Source organism: Propithecus coquereli, unplaced genomic scaffold, assembly GCF_000956105.1.
Source record: "Propithecus coquereli isolate 6110/MARCELLA unplaced genomic scaffold, Pcoq_1.0 Scaffold10, whole genome shotgun sequence".
NCBI lineage: Eukaryota > Metazoa > Chordata > Mammalia > Primates > Indriidae > Propithecus > Propithecus coquereli.
Genome location: NW_012133858.1, coordinates 8,221,166 through 8,243,707, shown reverse-complemented (window position 1 = coordinate 8,243,707; position 22,542 = coordinate 8,221,166). Strand labels below are relative to the sequence as shown.

General features: G+C 36.6%; 1 protein-coding gene and 1 pseudogene across 1 annotated transcript in view; both read right to left on the bottom strand.

The window, feature by feature from the left end:
- Nucleotides 1-12,914: 12,914 nt before the first annotated feature.
- Nucleotides 12,915-22,542, bottom strand: part of PAK2 (p21 protein (Cdc42/Rac)-activated kinase 2) — a 102,283-nt gene continuing 92,655 nt past the window's right edge. The window contains exons 10-12 of the mRNA XM_012639766.1: nucleotides 21,311-21,507; nucleotides 14,438-14,575; nucleotides 12,915-13,971 (exon numbers count right to left, since the gene is read on the bottom strand). Of these exons, the coding sequence (XP_012495220.1) occupies nucleotides 13,885-13,971; nucleotides 14,438-14,575; nucleotides 21,311-21,507 (422 nt within the window). The 3' untranslated portion in view covers nucleotides 12,915-13,884. The remainder of the gene's footprint in view (nucleotides 13,972-14,437; nucleotides 14,576-21,310; nucleotides 21,508-22,542) is intronic.
- LOC105808387 lies at nucleotides 18,697-19,592 on the bottom strand (annotated as a pseudogene).

Below are 22,542 nucleotides of genomic sequence, written 5' to 3'. Positions count from 1 at the left end.
CCCCATCTCTACAAAAAATTTTAAAAATTAGCTGGGCGTGGTGTTGCATGCTTATAGTCCTAGCTACTTAGGAGGCTGAGGCAGGAGGATTGCCTGAGCCTAGACTAGGAGTTCTGGGCTGCAGTGAGCTATGATCACAACAGCCTATGCTGACACCTTTGACTAAAATAACTTCCCTTCCTCTCTTTGTTCAGCTGTATCTTAATTGTCTAAGTGCTTGGACCTAAACCCCAATCCTACTGATGTTCAGCTCAAGTTTAACCTGCTCCACAAGAAGCAAGATGGTGGAGTACAGATGTCCACCAAGTTGGTACCCACCAGGAGTTTGCAAGAGTCACGGCATTACTGGGCTTGGGGCACCCCCAGTGCTGATGTGGCTGCAGTGATCAAAGACTTAGGTCACAACACTCACCTTTCTCTGAATATCTGGAAAATCTTTCCAGATACTCTAGCTCCGGTGACACAGTGAGCCTTGTATTACAAAAACAAAACAAAAAACCTACCAGAGATACATAAAAAATAAAAAGTAAGACATTAAAACATACTACCAGAGAAAATCACTTCTAACAAAGGAAGACAGGAAGGAAGTAAGAAAGAGAAGACCACAAAACAATAAGAAATCAAATAATAACATGGCAGTAGTAAGTCTATAGCCATCAATTATAACATTAAATAATATAAATGGACTAAACTTTCCAATCAAAAGACGCAGAGTGGCTGAATGGATTAAAAAAAAAAAGAGCCAACTATATGTTGTCTGTAAGAAACACACTTTGCCTACAAAGACACATATAGACTGAAAATAAAGGGATGGAAAGAGATATTCCATGCAAATGGAAACCAAAAAATAGCAGCAGCAGCTATACTTTTATCAGATAAAATAGATTTCAAGACAAAAACTATAAAAAGAGACAAAGAAGCTCATTATATAATGATAAAGGGGTCAATTCAGCAAGAGAATATAACAACTGTAAATATACATGCACCCAACATTGGAGCCCTCAGATATATAAAGCAAATATTATCAGAGCTAAAAAGAGAGACCCCAATACAATAACCACTGGAGACCTCAACCCCACTTGCAGCATTGGGCAGATCATCCAGACAGAAAATCAACAAAGAAACATTGGACTTAATCTGCACTATAGACCAAATGGCCCTAATAGGTATTTACAGAATGTTCCATCTAACAGCTGCAGAATACATGTTCTTCTCTTCAGCTCATGGATCATTCTCAAGGATAGACCATATGTTAGGCCACAAAACAAGTCTTAAAAAATTCAAAAGTATTTTCTCTGACCACAATGGAATAAAAGTAGAAATCAGTAACAAGAGGAACATTGGAAACACATGGAACTTAAACAATATGCTCCTGAATGGCCAGTAGGGTCAATGAAAGATTAAGAAGGAAATTTAAAAATTTCTCAAAACAAATGAAAATGAAAACACAACATACCAAAACCTATGGGATACAGTAAAAGCAGTAATAAGAGGAAAATGTATAGCAATAAGTGCCTACATCAAAAAAGTAGAAAAGCTTCAAATAAACAACCTAACAATGCATCTTAAAGAATTAGAAAAACAAGAGTAAACCAAACCCAAAATTAGAAGAAGAAAAGAAACAATAAAGATTGCAACAGAAATACATGAAATTGAAATTAAAAATACAAAAGCTCAATGAAACAAAAAGTTTTTTGGGGGGGAAGATAAACAAAATTGACACACCTTTAGCTAGACTAGGAAAAAAAGAGAGAAGACCAAAATAAATAAAATCAGAGATGGAAAAAGAGATATTACAACTGATACTACAGAAATCCAGAGGATCATTAGAGTTACTATGAACAACTATATGCCAATAAATTGTAAAACCTAGAAGAAATAGATAAATTCCTAGACACATACACCCTACCAAGATTGAATCAGTAAGAAATCCAAAACCTGAATAAACCAATAACAAGTAACGAGATATAAGCAGTAATAAAAAGGCTCCCATCAAAGAAAAGTCCAGGACTCATTGGCTTCACTGCTAAATTCTACCAAGTGTTCAAAGAACAACAAATACCAATTCTATCTTAAACTATTACAAAAAAATTGAGGAGGAGGGAATACTCCCACACTCATTCTATGAGGCCTGTATCACTCTGATACCAAAACCAGACAAAGATGCAACAAAAAAAGAAAACTATAGGCCAATATCTATGATGAACGTAGATGCAAAAATCCTAAGCAAAATACTACCAAACCAAATTCAACAACACATTAAAAAAATTATTCATCATGATCAAGTGGGATTCATCCCAGGAATGCAAGGATGTTTCAATATATGCAAATCAATCCATGTGATACATCACTTCAACAGAACAAAGGACAAAAACCATATGATCATTTCAACTGATGCTGAAAAAGCATTTCACAAAATTCAACATCCCTTCATGATAAAAACTCTCAGAAAACTAGGTTTAGAAGGAACTTAACACAGGAAAAGCCATATATGACAGACCCACAGCTAGTATCATACTGAATCAGGAAAAACTGAAAGCCTTTCCTCTAAGATCTGGAATAAGACAAGATGACCACTTTCACCACTGTTATTCAACAAAGTATTGGAAGTTCTACCTAGAGCAATCAGACAAGAGAAAGAAATAAAGGGCATCCAAATCAGAAAGGAAGAAGTCAAATTATCCTTGTTTGCAGATGATATGATCTTGTATCTTATAAACCTAAAAACTCCACATACACAAAAAAACTATTAGAAGTAATAAATAAATTCAGTAAAGTTGCAGGATACAAAATCAACATACAAAAATCAGTAGCATTTCTATATGCTAACAGTAAACAGTCTGAAAAAGAAACCAAGAAAATATTCCCATTTACAATAGCTACAAATAAATTAAAATACATAGGAATAAACATAACCAAAGTGAAAGACCTCTATAATGAAAACTATAAAACATTAATGAAAGAAATTGAAGAGGATACACAAAGAAAAGAAAGGTATTCCATGCTCATGGATTGGAAGAATCAATATTGTTAAAATGTCCATACTCAGGGCCAAGTGTAGTGGCTCATGCCTGTAATCCTAGCACTCCGGGAGGCCGAGGCAGGAGGATCACCTGAGCTCAGGAGTTTGAGACTAGCTTGAGCAAGAGTGAGAACCTGTCTCTACTAAAAATAGAAAAATTAGCCAGGTGCAGTGATGCATGCCTGTAGTCCCAGCTACTCGGGAGGTTGAGGGAGGAGGATCTCTTGAGCCCAGGAGTTTGGGGTTGCAGTGAGCTAGGATGACATAACCGCACTCTGTATGTTGCCAAGGACATGCAGGGGGAAAGGACAGTCTCTTTAATAAATGGTGCTGGGAAAACTGGACATCCATATGCAGAAGAATGTAACTAGACCTTTATCTCTCACCATACACAAAAATCTAATCAAAATGGATTAAAGACTTAAATCTAAGACCTAACTACTATAAGAAAACACTGGGGAAACACTTTTGGACATTGGTCTGGGCAGGACTTCCTGAGTAATAGCCCCAAAGCACAGGCAACCAAAGCAAAATTGGACAAATGGGATCACATCGAGCTAAAAAGCTTCTGCACAGCAAAGGAAACAATTAACAAAGTGAATAGACAACCCACAGAATGGGAGAGAATATTTGCAAACTGCTCATCTGACAAGGGATTACTTAGGATATATGAGGGGCTCCAACTACTCAATAGGAAAAAAAATCAAATAATCTGATTAAAAAATGGGCAAAGGATCTGAATAGACGTTTCTCAAAAAAAAAAAAAAAAAAAGACATACAAACGGCCAACAGGTATATGGAAAAATGCTCCACATTATTAGCCATCAGAGAAGTGCAAATCAAAACTACCGTGAGATATCATCTCACCCCAGTTAAAATAGCTTTTATTAAAAAGACAGGCAACAACAAATGCTGGCAAGGATGTGGAGAAAGGGGAACCCTCATACACTAAATTAGTGAAACCCATAAGGAGAACAGTATGGAGGTTCCTCAAAAAACTAAAAACACAACTACCATATAACTTAGCAATCCCACAGCTGGGCATATATCCAAAGGAGGGGAATTCAGTATATCAAAAAGATACTTGCACTCCCATATTTGTTGCAGCACTATTCACAATAGCCAAGATTTGGAATCAACCTAAGTGTCCATCAGTGGATAAATGGATAAAGAAATTGTGGTACATATACATAATGGAATATTATATTGCCACAAAAAGAATGAAATCCTGCCATTTGCAATGACATGGATGGAACTGGAGAACATTATGTTAAGTGAAATAAGCCAAGCACAGAAAGACCAATCTCTTATGTTCTCATTCATATGTGAGAGCTAAATATTAAAAATAATCGATCTCAAGGAGACAGAGAGTAGAATGACGGTTACTAGAGGCTGGGAAGTATAATGGGGAGGGGGTTAAAGAGGGGATGGTTAATGGGTGCAAGAATATAGCTAGATAGAATGAACAATATTTGACAGCACAACAAAGTGACTATAATCAATAATAAGTTAAGGGTATACTTTAAAATAACTAAAAGAGTAGAATTGGAATGTTCCCAACACAAAGAAACGATAAATGCCTCAGGTGATGGATACCCTAATTATCCTGATTTCATTAATTCACATAGTATGCCTGTATCAAAACATCACAAAATACCTTATAAAGATATACAACTATTATGTAGTTATAATAATTTTTAAAAACCCAGCTTTATGAATTCTCAAAAACTTCTATCAGTGAGCACATTAGCTAAAGTCATCTTTTTTATATGAGAATCTCCTGGCTGAATTCAGTAAACAGTTTGCCTCAATCTCTCAAGAGAAAGAGGAATAGATTAGTATTGGAGCTATAGTTTGTAGTTGAAAAATGCCAACATGACCTTCCCTTAGGACTCTTTTCATAGCGTCTTCTCATTTATACCAAAGCCCAGAGGTCAATGTGCAAATTTGCCCATTATAAAACCATTTTAAACTAGTGAAAATACTAAAAATAGGCAAATAAGAGACCTAACGTATTAATCCTTTTCTGAAAAAGGAAAAACATGGTACCTTTGCAATGCCTTAAGTCTGATTGCAGGTAGTCGTGATAAGCCACGGAAAACTCAAGGGCAAGAAAACTAACTCTTGTTCAATGTCTGTTGCGAGGTACACACCACTCAATACTGAGAGGTACATACTCTTTCTCCAGATGTGAAAACTGCAGCCTCCCAGCATACCAGGAAGCTGAATCCATGTCAACTCTGTCTGAAGATTGCTTTTCTTTCTTTCTTTTTTTTTTTTTTGAGACAGAGTCTGACTGTGTTGCCCGGGCTAGAGTGCCGTGGCGTCAGCCCAGCTCACAGCAACCTCAAACTCCTGGGCTCAAGCGATCCTCCTGCCTCAGTCTCCCGAGTAGCTGGGACTACAGGCATGCGCCACAATGCCCGGCTTATTTTTTCTGTATATTTTTAGTTGTCCGGCTAATTTCTTTCTATTTTTAGTAGACAAGGGATCTCACTCTTGCTCAGGCTGGTCTCTAACTCCTGAACTCAAATGATCCGCCTGCCTCGGCCTCCCAGAGTGCTAGGATTACAGGCATGAGCCACTGAGCCTGGCCTGAAAACTGCTTTTCAGTTAATGGGGATTTCAAAGGCCACCTTCCTCAGCTCCTAGCCTCCCCATCCCACAGAAGTAGGAAATCACCTCGTTAATAACACAGAGTCATACAACTGTTTAAACATTTTTAAGTTGAGGAGGAGAGGGCTGTCTTGCTTTATTTTTTAACAGCAATAACTTTTTAAAAATTTTACTTGGATCAGAGAGGGCCTGGATTGTTAAGGGGATTTTCCGCCATGCTTTTCAGCCATTTGAAGCAGGAGAGTGAATTGTATCTTAGAAAGGTCACTCCCAACAGAAGTGTGGACCGGTTGAAGTATGGTGAGGTAAAGCTGATGACATAATTATTCACCTTAAAATGCCCACAGCCTGAACTAAAGTAGGTAAAATCAATAGAGCTTGCTACTCACCAGATATGGGAGGCAAAAGAAAGGGCATAACCCAGGATGACTCCCAGCCACTGATCTTCCCACATAGGAGTGAATGCTAGAACAGAAGGCATTTGGAAGGACTAAAGAGGATCTAGTGAATTCAGTTACTAGAAAGTCATTGGCAATGCTGGCAAGGGTAGTTTCCATGACACGTTGAGGGCAGAGGCAATATGACGATGAAGAGAAAATAGTTAGTATACTCTCCTCTTTCCAGAAGTTTAGCTGAGAAAAATCAAAACAGGTTTAAATGGAAGATTTGTGAACATGCTTTTGTTTTGCTGAGGGTCAGAGAGAGCAGAGAAACAGGTGGCAGGTACAGCAGAGCCAAGATAAGCCAAAGTGGCCTGAGGGCCTGGGAGGCGGTGGAATACAGAGCAGGTTCCAGTGGGGTTAGCTGCTGAGAGGAAGAACATCTCCCACTGAGCCTGAAAGGAGACGGCAAAAGTAGAATGCCAGAAAATTCTGGCAGTAGGGTGGAAGAAAGCTGTGTGTGTTGAGATGGTAGAATAAAATACAAGCAGGAATTTTCAAAGAAATACAAGACAATTTCCCAGAACTGAAGCAAATGAGTCAGTAACCAAGAGGGCCTGCCAAATGCCCAACGTCAATGAAAACATACACACTACTGCCAAGGCACTTCATGGTAAATTTTCAGAACAAAAGTTCCAGAGAGGCAGAAAATTGTGTCATATATAAAGATGTTATCAGAAATGGCAGGCTGTAAGATAATGAAGAAATGACTTCAAAATTCTCGAAGATGATTTCCAACCTAAAATCCTATCTTATCAGTTAAACCTGAAACATTTTCAGATACGCAAGTTCTTAAACTTTTTACCTCTCATGTAGCTTTTTCTCAGGAAGCGAATGGAGAATGTATTTCTCCAAAATGAGGGAATAAACCAAGCAAGATACGGTGTTGAGGAAACAAAGGATCTAACTCAAGAGATAGGTAAAGTTGAGTTTCAGATGCCAGAGGTGCAGAAGGCCAGGAGAGCAACAGAAAGAACCCCAACTGGAGCCCCAACAAAATTCCAAGAAAAGAAAAAGGAACTGTTATAAGCTGAGACATTTAATTGTATAGCAAATCATATTCAGAGGACTTTTGCAACTTTGTAGCAAGTCTGGAAGTTTAATGATAGGAACAGAGAAACTTTCAAAGGAGGAAACAAAACACAAGAAAATTAACAACAGGAAAAGCAAAGAGTTGTATAATAAATGACATGTAATGATAATCCACTTGATTCAAGAGAACAGTATTCCCACATAAGGTAAAAACTGATGACTAATCTAATAAAAAAATTGCCACCTTTTAATTGGGAGACTAGAGGGAGAGGAAATGGGAGAAAGGGATAGTACCCAAATTCTCAAAAGCCACAGCAGGAAGGTTACTGAAGTAAAAATATAGAAACACCAACAACTACCTGTATATAATTTAGAAATGTGAAAACATATGCTAAAAACAGCTCAAAGAGTTAAAAGTAGGTGCCTCAGTGAGGAAGGTTAAACATGGTGACTGGCACTGTTTATTACAACTCCTTTAAGATTACTTTTCTTTTTCTTTTTTAAGGTAGAGTCTAACTCTGTCACCTGGGCTAGAGTGCAGTGCCATCATCATAGCTCCCTGCAACTTCAAACTCCTGGGCTCAAGTGCTCTTTCTCCCTCAGCTTCCCGAGTAGCTGAGACTACAGGGTGCATGCCACCATGCCCAGCTAATTTTTCTATTTTTTGTAGAGATGGGGTCTCACTCTTGTTCAGGCTGGTCTCGTACTCCTGAGCTCAAGCAGTCCTTCACTGTGGCATCCCAGAGTATTAGGATTGCAGTTGTGAGCCACCATGCTTGGCAGATTATTTTAATTTTTAATGTCATTAAATATGAAATGTCAGATTTTAAATCAAAAGTTTAGTTTATTATATCTCAAACAACAAGCAGTACAATTGATCAAAGTATGCACCTAAACTATGGACACCGTTTTGCCATCTTAATGGTAGCTGGCTTATGCCAGCAGTGAAGAAGCCTGGAGAGCCAGTAGTGATGACAACACAAAAGGCGTTTTCCACAGCTTGTTAGAATTGAATATTTTTCCTTTCAAGAGGTGGTCCAAAGCCTGGAAGTAGTAGTCAGTTGGTGCAAGGTCTGGTGAATACAGTGGATGGCAGAGTTTCCAAGTCCAGCCTTTGTAGTTTGAACAGCATTGTTTTTGCGACATGTGGTCTTGCAAAAGGATTGGCCTGTCTCTATTGACCAATCTCAGCTGCTTAATTGCAAGCATCTTCATGATTTCGTCCCATTGGTTGCAGTACACATCTGCTATAATTGACTGACCAGGTTTCATGAAGCTGTAGTGGGTAATACCAGCGCTGCACCTCCAAATAGACACTATTAGCTGTTTTGATGACAATTTGGTTTTGGACTGTGCTTTGGCACTTCATCTTTATCCAACCATTGTGCTGAATGCTTGCGATTGTCAAAAAGTATCTATTTTTCATCATATATAACAATACAGTGTAGAAATGGCTTGCCTTTATGTCCTGACAGCAAAGAAAGGCCAAGTTTTGAAATGATTTCTCTTCTGATGATCATTTAAATCATGTGGTACCCATTTGTCCAGCTTCTTTACCTTGCCAATTTGTTTCAAGTGGTCCAATATTGTTGGAATAGTAACGTCAAACCCTGCAGCTAATTCACACATAGGTTGAGATGGATTCACTTCCACTACAGCTTTCAGTTCATCTTTATTCACCTTGGTCTCAGGTCACCCACATGGCTCATTTTCAAAATTAAAATCACCAGAATGGAACTTTTCAAACCATCAATGTATTGCGCCTTCATTAGCCACATCCTCCCCAAACACTTCAATAATATTTTGAGCTGTCTGCACTGTATTCATTCCACAATGGAACTCATATTCAAAAATAACATGAATTTTTGACTTATCCATGGTTTCACAAAAATTGCTCAAAAAAAAAAAAAGAAAGTGAAAGATAATCACAAGCCAAAATGTGCTGAGGATGTACCTTTACAATAGTAAAAAACACAAGAAGTGTCAAAATGAAGTGTCAGGGATATCAACTGTCAAACTTAAGGAAATCGAACATTTCATACTTAATGACCTAATATGTCTGTTACTTTGTTAAAAACCTAGAACAACCAGGCCTAAAATGTTCCCCTTCGTTGTCATACTCCTCCTCCTCAAAAGATAAAACCTATTAAATAATTTACCATAAAAAATAATTCCTGAATTTTAAAAACACTGCAACCATTAAAGTAGTAAAGCATGCACTAAGCCCTAGAAATAGAGATTCTCAAATCAGTCATCTAGGCATTTTAGAACTTTTCTTAGGTAAATGCTTTTACCATTTGCTATAATTAAGGAAAGAATAGGACTAAACAGCTGTATAGTGTAACAAATACGTTTAAAGCAAGCATTGCCTACACCTCTCGCCCAGGCTAAAAAATGTGTATTTTAGGCTTTTTTATAGTGAACTATCATTGCGGCTGTTTCCCATGTTAGGCTACCCAACATTCCAAATTAAATTGTATAATGAAGTGATGCCTTAAAGTATTGTACTCTTGAAGGTTTCTTGGTGCACTTAACACAGAAATTCTCATTAGATTTTTATTATTCCAGCCAGCTAAGCATTAGAATTTCAAGCCAAATTATTGGAGGTGTTCAAATAAATCAGAAGTGTTTCCCTGGGTCTGATAAAGGAACATTTGTAAGAAATTTATTATGAACCTGATTTAGAAGAGGGAAAGCTCAAGCTTACTACCTACAAATTTCTAGAAATCTTCCTAATTTGGACCTTTATAATACATTCAAAATGGTGCCATGACACCAATAAAAGGTTTAAAACATTAAAAAATTGTTTTTAAGAATAAAAAACATTTACTCTTAAAAACACTAGAATGCTCTTTGAAAGTCTATTAGACATTTAAACAATTGATCTCTTACGCTATTCTGATCAAAAGAAAGAATGGAAGTTTAGGAAAGGGAAAAATAAACATTAAAAAGAAAGTTTATTTCTAGCCCTGAAAGAACAAAATTAATGAACAAAGTCATCAAATACAGCAGTTAATGTCAATGTAACAATTAAATAATTGAATGGGATTAAATTAAAAATAAAAGGCATTATAAAATTTGAAGACACAACAGAAAAGACAAGCTACTTTCACTTAATTCCATCTCTATCTATCAAAACAAGAAAAAAGAAGCCAACACATTCCAAAGAGGTTGAATTCCAAATGTAACTGTTTTTCTTAATATAAAATGATAATTTGACAGAATTATATTTCTTTCTGCCTTTTGTCTTGGCAACATTCTAGAATGGTGGAGAAAGACTTCAGTTCTTTCAAGGCCAGCCCAGTGCTCGATTCTTCTTTGTAACTCCATCATCTACCACAGCATCTTTGCCAGAGTGTTCAATAAATGTGTTGAGTGAAGAAAAAAAATGTGTGTGTATATTTTTCTTACCCACACACATACACACACTATGGAAAAACTGATGTAATTGCTTAAATATTATTATCTACTGTGGGAGCAGTGGAGATAAGATAATTTGCTTTTTATATTACTATGAAATTCCACTACAAAAAACCCAGAGTATTAATCTGGATTTTAGCTATAATCTATAATATTTTGACATTTCACTCAATATGGATCTCAGTATATTTTAATAATTTTAGATTTAAAAACTGATGGAAATTCTTTAAGCACCTATTTTTTTCTAATTATAGCCATTACCTGATCAGATCTGAAATTATTCTGGCTAGAATACAGTATATACAAACAAACATTAAGTGAGCCCTACAAAGAAATACTCATAGGTAGTTTAAATTGCTTGTTAAAGGCACAGGCTCACTTAGGATTGGTGGTTACTAGATAAATTTTAAGCAGCTTAATATTTGTATGTTGAAGGGAAGAGAATTCATACTATGTGCCAGGCACTCAACATATGAAGACAGAGTTGTGTTAGCCTTGGTGTCTCACGCTACACAATGATTCTACTTGTTTACTATTCAGGTAGAATAAAATGCTCAATGTTTTCACGGTTTCCCAGTTTTAACTGTCCCTAAACGCAGCAAAAGGAAGAAGAAAAGATAACTTTAAGACCACCAGAGAATCTAAAATATAATAAATAAGTACTATAGTAATATTGTTCTAATAACAAGAGGACTACTAAGATAACTTTTAGATTTAAATGGGAATTTTCATCCTAAGGTGAGGATAACAAGGGGAAATACAAAAGGCAATTATTTTTAAAAAATGAATCTTGATTCAGATATTATTGTTCTTTCAAAAAGATCTGGACATTTTAATTTAAAATTAACTAATAAATCACAAATCTGTATTGCTTTTAAGATTTTGTTTAAACATGACATATTTCAGAATTAACCAAAGTATATTTCTATTACAGGTTAGTTTATCCAAGTAAAGAAAGAATAAACCACAGCGTAGCTCCCTTAACCTAGGAGTCAGGTTTTAATGACAAAGTCCGTTGCCAGCAATGGACGTGCAGGTAACCATCAAAGAAGTTGTAAATACAAATCCCAAACTGCTTCTATTAACTGAAAAGCCCTTTGTTGAGTCACAAGCATAAAACGGGGCATTGGCACATATTCAATGAATATGGTCTTTATGATTTAGGATGAAAGTGCCTTCTCAAGTGGTCATGATGATCAGTCTTATCGTCTAGCTGGTTTTCTATTTCATTGGTAGCATCTTCTTTATCATAATCCATCCAGACAACTGTTTAGAAAGAATGTTCAAATCTGGAACTCAAGAGGCACTGTAGTTTTCCACCGGAAATAAACCAGCTTGTTCCTGTAATTGAGTAATAGCTGTAGAAGGCCAACATAATCCAGAGAAAAAGGAAATCAAGTATTATATTGAAAGGAGACCATTAAGTGCTCTAAATATAAGTTTCATTAATTATTTTACTCATTTTTCTGAAAATCTTCCTGTCTTATCAATAAAGAAACAGCCACTTCTCTCCTTATACTTGTATCTTAACACAGATATAATGGGAATAATAGGAAATAAAACCCTACTAGTTTCCTCAATGTACTCCAAAATGGCAAAATTATTTTTATTCATGATTTGAACTATTGCAACATGGCAAGCAGGACTGAAGTTAATTGGGAGGGGATGGTAGGAACAAAATGCCAGAACCAAACCACAGATACTTCTCTTTTATGTGGGGTTCCAGGTATGTCAGAAGGAACAATACCTACTCAAAAAGCAAAACAACCGAAAAATAGGAGAGAAGTAGAGGAAAGAATAGAAGTGGAGGGGAGAAAAAAAAGGGCACTCGAATAATTAATGCTACAGGTCACAGACCTTTTTTTAATCTTTAAAATAAAAAAGTATTTCTTTCAACAAGTACATTTCATCTGTCTTCTTTTCTCCAGTTTTTTTTTTACATGAATATTCTCTACTTATTTCAGGAAAAAAACCCAAAAAGCTAAAGTAACTCAACATCATCTCTCATGACCCATGAATTCTTCAAGAAGTACTTTGTCATTTAAGTTCTCATAGATAGTAAAACATTGGTAACGATTTGGGAGCAATGTAACTTATGACGTATCTCTACAGTTTACTGGTCGTAAGCTGCTTCTCTGTAATACTGACATTTCTCTTTCGTGAATATAATCTCATCTAGTTATTTCAGAGCTCACCAAGGTTTAAGTCTCTCACTCTGTCTCCGCTAGCCCCAAATATTTTTCTCCTTTAAATGGGGGAAAAAACTTAACTTTTAAATTCAGAAAATTCAACAGTTATTGTATTAGTTGCCACGGGGGGTGGGGGTGGGAGCGATGTGTGAAGTGAGAGAGGGTTAATTAAAAAGAAAAAAACAAACCTAAACCTAAAATTGCAACATATACAAAAATTTATTTCCAAAACGAAGGGGCCGAGTGGGGGAAGAAGGGAAGGGAAGAGTAGTGGCACTAACCAAAGTCATAAAGCCCAAGTTGGAACAAGAACAAATCACTTTGGTTCCTGAAGCCAAATCTGAACAGGAAATAAAAAGGAAGATAAAACTGTAAGAATGTATAGTCAATGGGATTCTTTTTCTATCTCAATGATTTAGTTAGTTATAAATATAGATTAGTCTTCTCTCTATACATGTAACAAATGCCGAACTCACTACCATAAAATTTCTAAAATTGACTTTTTCACATTTGTTAAAAAAGGTAAAAATCACATACTTTTTCTTCCCTTCCTTCAGGTCAAGTTCTGAACTAAAATATAACATGTAACAGTAGCTGCTCCTAACTTCTATACAAAGTTAAAACCATACTGAGCTCCTTTGCCAATATAAGGAGCTACATAATTTCTATCACACTTGTCTTGAATTTAGGCATGAGAAAAACTTCTCAAAGCAACTCAAAAGGAGCAAGTCAAGGAAAAGGAAAGCTAATGAAGGAGAGAAAAAGAAGACTAGCAGATGAAACAAATACTCTGAAAAACTCGAATCTGCCATTCAAGTATTGAAAATATCCCAAAAGGGGACGATGAATGGTATCTATTACAACAAAGTCAGCAAAATAAAATGCAAATCTCAAGCATGATAAACGGCCCTGATAGGCTGTCTGCTGAAAGACGTAAGGCTAGTGATTCAGTCCACAATTCCTTTTGGACCCTAAAGGGGTTCGTTTGAAAGTCATAGTTTTCTTTTTGCAATTTTCTCCTTGTCCTCAGAGAATAGTAGCTTGCTTTTTTTCCTCCATGTTATGCAGACCATTTCTTTAAGCCCCAAAAAGAGTAATAATTTTCATATATTAAAAGACTTCTTTTAGAAAATGGAAAAAAGAATATGAGGCCATGACAATGATATTAACGGTTACTCTTCATTGCTTCTTTAGCTGCCATGATCAGTGGTGTCAAGCTAGATAATGGTTTGGCCAGTTTCAGGAAGGGATGCTGCCAGAAAGAAGGGAAAAAATAAATGTATAAATGTTCTCAATCAACTCAGAAACAAAATAATTTCTTTCAATTAAGTCCCAAAGACTACTTATAATTTATTTAATAAACTAAACATGCATCTTTCAATACTGTATAAAGCCAACATAATCAACACATACTTTTATAGTTGAAAACAGAGTTGTTTTAGTTTTTGTAATGCCGTAAGATCTACAGTTAAATGACCTACAGATATACACATGCCAGCAATGAACAGGTCTGAAAGTTGATAATATGCAAAAACTTAACATTATGGTATTATCAGAATTCTATTCCCAGCAGATGAAACTCTAAAATGCAGCAGCTGCCATACTGCTGGTGATTAACAGTGAAATATGATTATTAACCCTATGATTGGTTAATAGGGTTACTGTTGGTTGCTCCAAAAAGTCAACTTTTTCCAAAAATGGAATCCTTCCAAATTTACCTGTAACAATTCTTTGGCTGAACCCCTTTTTTCCACATCCATTTCCAAACATCGATTTAAGAAATCCCGAAATATTGGGGAAAGTTTCTCTGGATTCTGAAGTTCTGGGGTTCCATTAGTAGCTATCAGGTACAAGGCCTAAATAATAGAAAAATACCTTTGACATACTCAAGGTAGAACATCAAAGTGAGAGAGGATTTTATAAAGTTTGTGAAACTCTTACTTCTTCAAAGAAAATCAGCATAAACTGTAAGTGAGGTTATCATTATCTCTACTCGTTTAGATTTAATATTTCCTTTATTTTTAGATGTTACATTTCCCTACGTTCTTGTTCCAAAATCAGCTTAACCTTTTTTTTGGTTGGATTATAAATGCAGTACATAATGCCTAAAAAACCAAACTAACTATAATACTTAAAGGTATAAAGACAACTGACTACAACCACTATCAACCATGTGGTTTACTGTTCTCAAGCTTTTTTCAAGTCATATACATTACTCAAAACAATGGGATTTGTTGAAATATTTTTTAAAATTTTGTTATATCCCAGCCTCATCATTACTAATTAATATCTACAAAATTATTTTAATGGCTAAAGTAAATAGTGCACTATATGGATGTTTCATAATTTAATAAATCCCCTTTAGAAAATTCTTATACTTCTGATTATTTCCTTTAAATTTCTAGAAATGGAATTATTTTTTAATTGACTTTTAAGAGTTTTTAGGTTTACAGAAAACTGAGCAGAGTCAGAGTTTCAACACAAACACCCCAGTTTCCCTTATTATTAATATCTTACATTATACTATAGTACACCTGTGATAAGCAAACCAATATTAATACATTTCTATTAAAGCCCATAGTTTATATTATGGTTCATTCTTTGTATTACATACTTCTATGAGTTTTTTTGTTTTTGTTTTTTTTGAGATGAAGGTCTCACTCTGCTGCCCAAGGTGGAGTATAGTAGTACAATCATAGCTCACTGCAGCCTCAAACACCTAGGCTCAAGTGAACTTCCTGCCTCAGCCTCCTGAGTAGCTGGGACTACAGGCTTGTGCCACTGTGCCTAGCTGTTCTATGGGTTTTGACAAATGAATATTGTCATGTATCCACCATTTAATATCATACAAAATAATTTCACTGCCCTCAAGATGCCCAAATTCATCCTCTCCACAACCCACAACCATTGGTTTTTTTTACTCTCTTGAGTTGGAATCATATAGCATGTAACCTTTTTAGACTGGACTCTTTTACTAAGCAATTTGCATTTAAAGTTCTTCCAAGTCTTTTTGTGGTATGATAGCTCATTTCTTTTTGTCAATGAATAATATTCCATTGTTTCCATGTACCACAGCCTATACATTCACTTTTTGAAGGATATCTTGGTTACTTCCAGTTTTTGGCAATTATGAATAAAAGATGCTATAAACATTTGTGTGTACGTTTTTATGTGGACATAAGTTTTCAACTCATTTAGGTAATACTTAGAAGCACGATTGCTAGGTCACATGGTAAGATTATGTTTAGTTTTGTAAGAAACTGCCAAATTGTCTTCCAGAGTGGTGCATTCTCGTTAGCAATTAATGAAAGTTTCTGTTGCTCTCCATATCCTTACCTGGCATTTGGTACTGTCAGTTTTTTGAACTTTGACCATTTTATTAGGTGTGTCATTCCCTAATGACATGATGATAAGCTCTTTTCATATGCTTATTTGCTAACTGTGCATCTTCTTTGGTGGGTTGTCTGCTCAGATCTTTTGCCCATTTTTAAATTGGGTTGTTTGTTTTCTTATTGTTGAGCTTTAAGAGTTCTTTGTATATTTTGGATACAAGTACTTTATCAGCTAGGTGTTTTTCAAATATTTTCTTGTAGTCTATGACTTGTCTTCTCATTCTCTTAAGTGCCTGTCACAAAGCAGATTTTGACAAAGTCTAATTTATTCTTTCATGGATTATGCTTTTGGTGTTGTAACTAAAAACACCACCAAACTCAAGGCCAACCAGATTTTCTCCTGAATTATTTATTTAAGGTTTCTGCTATATTGCCAAAATGCCATAAAAAAGGATAACAAGTTACACACAAACCATAAGTGCATAAGTGCGCCCATTTCCTTGTCACCTAAGATAACTGCCCTTCACATATTTCTCCTAAATTTTTCATTTAAAAATTCCATTTTAAGAAATCGTCTCTGAGATGGCAGGCATCCCCTCGTCTCTCCATTCTAATGCTCACAGGGCTCTGCTCATTCGCCTTCCTTTCACCCGCAGCGCTCTCTGGCGGTGCTTTCTTCTAACCCAGAACTCTGGGCCTGCAGATGAAATAAATGTCCTTTTGGCTCTGCATTGCTCTATGAGATCTCTCTCTCTCTCTTCCTCTGTAATTCCCAGGCTTTCAAACGCATATCTACCTTTCCTTACTCCAAATAACTACCAAACCTGAGGTCTCCCCCTCACTTTTTGAAGAGAATAAATAGTTCTTTCCACACCATCATCTCTAACATTCCTCCTGTTAAAATTTGTGGTGATTTCAGTAGCTACATAGATACACGTTACAGTTTCTTGACCTCCTCTTCTCTGATGCTCTTGTCTTTTAGCCTACCTTAGCCACACACACCTATTATGGTCACACCTTATACCTTGTCAGTACCAATAACCATAACCCTTAAATCTCAGTTGTTCTCTACTTCCTGTCTTTTTCATTCTTAGTACCCTAACACCAGCAATCCTGTGACTCTACTGGGACCTAAATCCCATCTATCTTTCCAATGTCCATCATTCCTTTCACATGATCACTTCCTTGACCCTCTCTCACCTCACAGCATTCATGTGGCTAAAACTCTACCTCCTCCTTGTTGGTACCTGTAACAGCTAAGTATGGTGGGAGAAAAACATATATCCATGCTAACTGGCATCACTTAAAAATTCACATTCACTTATCTCACATGGGCTCTTGGTGCTCCCCAGAGTGGGGAGTTAGTTATACTCTACCTCCAAATATAAATTGTTTGGAATTCTTCCACATTGGAGATTTGTCTCCCCCCCATTTATTTATTCAATCAGTTATTTATATCAGTATTGACTCACAGATATTTCAAACTTTGGGATATAACCTCATATTGCTCTATTTTGTTGCTCAAATTGCTCTAGCTGACCATTAGAAGCTCTTTCAGTTGGCTCCTGTGTCCCTTTTAACATACTCCCATCAATGTGTCCTTTGTTTATTTTATTTAAACTTTTATTTTTAATTGACAGAAAATAATTTTATATATTTATGGGATACAATGTGATGTTTTGATATATGCATACACAGTAAATGGCCTTTTTTCTTTAACTCTGCATTTTTATCTCCACAGTTATTAGGTGTAACTCTTTCTTTTGTTATTTTAGTGTTGGCGTAAGGGTTTATAGCTTGCATCTTTCGACTATCACAAGCTACCATCAAATGACATACTACAGTCCACAGAGCAGAAGACTCTTATGGCTCTCCCTGTTGGCCTTTATGTGTATGCTTTTGTTGTCATTTTACTTACACATGTTCATCTCCTGTCTCCATGGTTATTATTTTTATTTAAAGTTTTATCTTTTGAAGATATTTATGTAAGAAAAAAATTATATATTTTCCCATATAGTTATTAACTCTTTTAATTTTTGTTATGTTTGAGAAAGTCTTTATTTAACCTTAGTTTTGGAAGATATCTGCTGGCTACAGAATTCAAAGTTGATTGATTTTTTTTCTCTCAAATCTTTATTACACATATTAGAACACTTGGAGTTGTCTCACAGCTCACTGATGCCATTTCATTTTTTAAAATGTCACTGTTGTTCTTTTGCTTTGATTTTGGATAGTGTTTATTGCTGCAATGTATTATCTGCCATTAATCCGATCTCAAACATTGGAGTTTCCATCTGTAAATTTGCTTTAGGTCTTTACAAAATATATACCTTTCAAATGTCTCTATTTAACTGTTGTAACACCTGGAATGCAGTTGTAAAAAATTGTTTTAGTGGCCTTGTATGCTAATTCTTTTATCTGTGTCAGTTCTGGGTCAATTGATTAGTTTTTCTCCTCCTTATGGGTTGCAGTTTCCTGCTCCTTTGCCTCCTGGTGAACTTTGGATGTCTGGGTGCTTGCTGGGTCTTGGCTATTTCTGTATTCCTATAAATAATCCTCCCCAGGCAGATAAAGTCTTGTTTTATTTGAACGACTGATCCATATAATTACCAAGGCCACTATGTACAGACTGGAGAGGAAGAGCTTTATTTCTCAGTTTCTTCCTCCTTGGACAGAGTATTGATGACTTCTTCTTTCTTGGCCTGGAGGCACTCTTTACGGAACTTGCATACTTTCCTGGTCTCAGACCTGTGTGACCCAGTCTGAGCTTCTTGCCGGCCTTGTCTGCCTTTAGCTTTGGATGTGTTCCATGAGAATCTGTTTGTTTTTGAATATCTTCACCTTCAGGTGCAGGTTCTGATACATGTGGTGGTCAATCTTCTTAGATTCACTGAATCTTCTTTTTTTTTTCTTCTTTTTTTCAAGAGACAAAGTCTTGCTCTGTCAGCCAGGATGTAGTACAGTGGCATGATCATAGCTCACGCTCCAACTGGTGGGCTCAAGCGATCCTCCTGTTATAGCCTCCTGAGTAGCTAGGACTACAGGCATGCACTACCATGCCTGGCTTATTTTTCTTATTTTTTTGGAGATGAGGTCTTGCTATGTTGCCCAGGCTGGGCTCAAACTCCTGGCCTCAGGCAATTCTCCTGCCTCAGCCTCCTGAGTCACTGGGATTAAAGGTGTGAGCCACTGCATCCAGCAAAGTCACGGTATCTTCTGAGCAGCTGGTGCAGAATTCTCATCCTCCTCACCCAGGTTACCTTTTCTGGCACTTGAACATTGGCAGTACCCTTTCACTTACCTATGCCCATAGGCCTGCCCTTCCTGTGGGCCAAAGTGTTTTTCTGGATTGAGCCCGGGAATGGACAGTCACAGATTGATCAAAGATTAGCCCATTTCTGATCAGCTTCTGGACCTGCTGATGGGAGCTGGCATTGGTGATTTCACTGGTCTCACTGGGGTTCAACCAGACCTTTTTGCCACAGCAGAGGACACTGCAGGTGAGCCTCTTCTGAAGCCTGAGCATACTCATGACTATAGCTGCAGCCCTATAATCGTTCTTGAGCTTTGTTCAGGGATGCAGTTAAGTTACTTGGGAATAGATCCCTTTGGGTCTTATTTTCTCTCTCACATAGACACTCCTGTCAAAATATATCAGAATCCCACCACTTTTTACCACCTCCACTGTACTGTTCTGGTTTAAACTACCACCATTTCTTGCCTGAATTATTACAACAGCCTCCTAACTGGCTTCCTGCTTTTGCCTTTGCCTTCCTTGAGAATCTCTTCTCAACAAAGTAGCCAGATAAATCCTATTAAAATGTAAGTAACACCAATTTACTACTGTGCTCAAAACTCTCTAATGGTTTGTCCATTTTACCTAGAGTAAAAGCCAGAATTCTTCCAAAGGCCTCACAGGCAACTACACAGTTTGACCTCATTTTTTCATTGATCTACCTTATTTCCTGCTGTTTGCTCAATGCATTCTAGCTATGCTGGAATTCTTAATCATCTATGAATGCATCAGTAATGCTCCTGCTTTAGGGCTTTTGTACTTGCTATTTCTTCTGCTTGGAACGCTCTTTCCCTAGGTAAGTATTACTCTCTTACCTCGTGTCCAAATGTTGCCTCAGCGAAGCAAGCACCCTTTTGAAAGCAAATACCCTGATCCTCTCCCTGCCTATCCCAGCACCAACATTGTTTAATATACCACATATTATTTATATCTGATTTATTTTATTATTGTCTCTCTCCTCCCACTAGAATGTAAATTCTATGAGGGCAGGATTTGTGTTCGTTATAGTGTCTGGCACGTGGCAGGTACTCAAATCAACATTGGCTGAATGAATAAAAGAAATTAGAGAGTTTTAAAAATTGTTCTGAAAAGTGTTCCAAATTAATTATCACTATACAAGTACTTTAACTGCTCACTTGAAATGGAAATCTTTGACAGTGGGATGGAAAATATCAGGAAAAAGAGCATCAAAATTCAAAGCCATCTGTTGTCTGGCTTCTTTCACTTAGCATAATACTTTCAAGGTTCAATGTCGCAACATGTATCAGTACTTACTTCCTTTCTCTGGCCATATAGTATTCCATTGTTCATCAGGTGACAGACGCTTTTAGCTATTACGAATAATGCTGCTATGAACATTCATGTGTAAGTTTTTATGTGGACGTATGCCTATAATTCTCTTCGACATGTACCTAACAGAGGAACTACTAGGTCATACAGTAACTCAGTATTAACTTCCTGTCAAATTGTTTTCCAAACCAGCTGCTCCATTTTCTATTCCTGACAGCAATGTATAAACGTTCCAATTTCTCCACATTCTCACCAACATTTATTATTGTCTTTTTGATTATAGCTATTCTAGTAGGTGTGAAGTGGTATATTGTGGTTTTGATTTGCATTTCCTTAATAACTAATAATGTTTAGCCATATATGGTCACTTAAAAGGAGAAGAAAAAAAGACTGAGAGAGTGAGAGAAAGCGCGCACGCTCAAGCCAAACTTTGTATTTAAAATAAGAAATCACATGGCTTACTTCTAAAAATCTATAAACTCTTTTACCTAACAAGTTTAACTCCATAACTCAAAGGCAAATGATTTTTAGATGCAGAGTAAGGACGAGAACAGGTTTTATCAACTTTTTCTACCTTAAATTCCTGGCCAGGGCCCGGAACAAGTAAGTCCTACGCAAATGTTTTAAAGAAAAGTGTTTTTCTAACAATAAGGCTAATGTTTAACTGATCTTACCCTCAAGGGATTTTCATTGAGGTATGGAGGCTCTCCTTCTACCATCTCAATAGCCATGATACCCAGAGACCATATGTCAACTTTAGGGCCATAAGCTTTCCGTGTGACCACCTCTGGTGCCATCCAGTATGGCGTTCCAACCATGGTGCTGCGTTTGCTCTGCTCAGGGGTGATCTGGGCACAGAAACCAAAGTCAGCTGTAAGACAAAACAAAGCAAAACAGCTAGAGTTAATGGTTTCCATGGACAGTTTTTATCAAGAGAATTCACTTGAGAGGACATAATTAATTACATGTTGACTACTCAGCCTCTTGTTTTTAAGGTTTTATTCATAAGAAAAACCAGAATGGGGTTTAAAATTTTTTTTAAGAGATGGGGTTTTGCTATGTTGCCCAAGCCGGCCTTGAACTCCTGGGCTTAAACAATTCTCCTGCCTCAGCCTCGTAAGTAGCTGGGACTATAGGTGTGCACCACAGTGCCTGGTTGGGTTTAAAATATTTTGATGATGTTACATACTCTCACTTTTTAATTTCCACAAGCAGAGTACAAATTATCGAGAGGCCTTTTATTCTGAATAATTGAGTCTATCCTAAAAAATTTAATAAAATTGAAAGAGGTCTGAAAGAAAAAGTAATCAAAGGTGGACACCAAAGCTAAATGCAGTGAATAAGGCAAAGGTCAGGACATAAAAATGACTTCTGAATAAAATAAACAGAAGCTAGAATCACTAAACATCTGCCTTAGCAGAGAGCCTAGAAAAAGAATACATTTAACTGCAATGATTGATAAGGTTCTCAAGAGCATTACTCTACTCAACTACCTCATTTTATAAATAAAGCACAGGATCCCTAGTTTAGTATTCAATGTTAATTGAGAGGGAAAGTCAGGATTAGCATTTAGAATTTTTTCCTTCTTTCCACTATTAAACCCATTCTACTCCATATGTAACTACTGTTAACATCTAGGTTTATAAACTTTAGACCTTCTGTTACGCATTTACATATGTATGAATAATATCTATGAATTGCTTGGTTTGTTTTACCCAACTAGGCTATTTTGTAAACTGTTTTTTAAAACTTGATTTATTTTTAGAGCTCTTTCCATATTAGTATACTAGTCTGTCTCATTTTTTTTTTTTGAGACAGAGTCTCGCTTTGTTGCCCGGGCTAGAGTGAGTGCCGTGGCGTCAGCCTAGCTCACAGCAACCTCACACTCCTGGGCTCAAGAGATCCT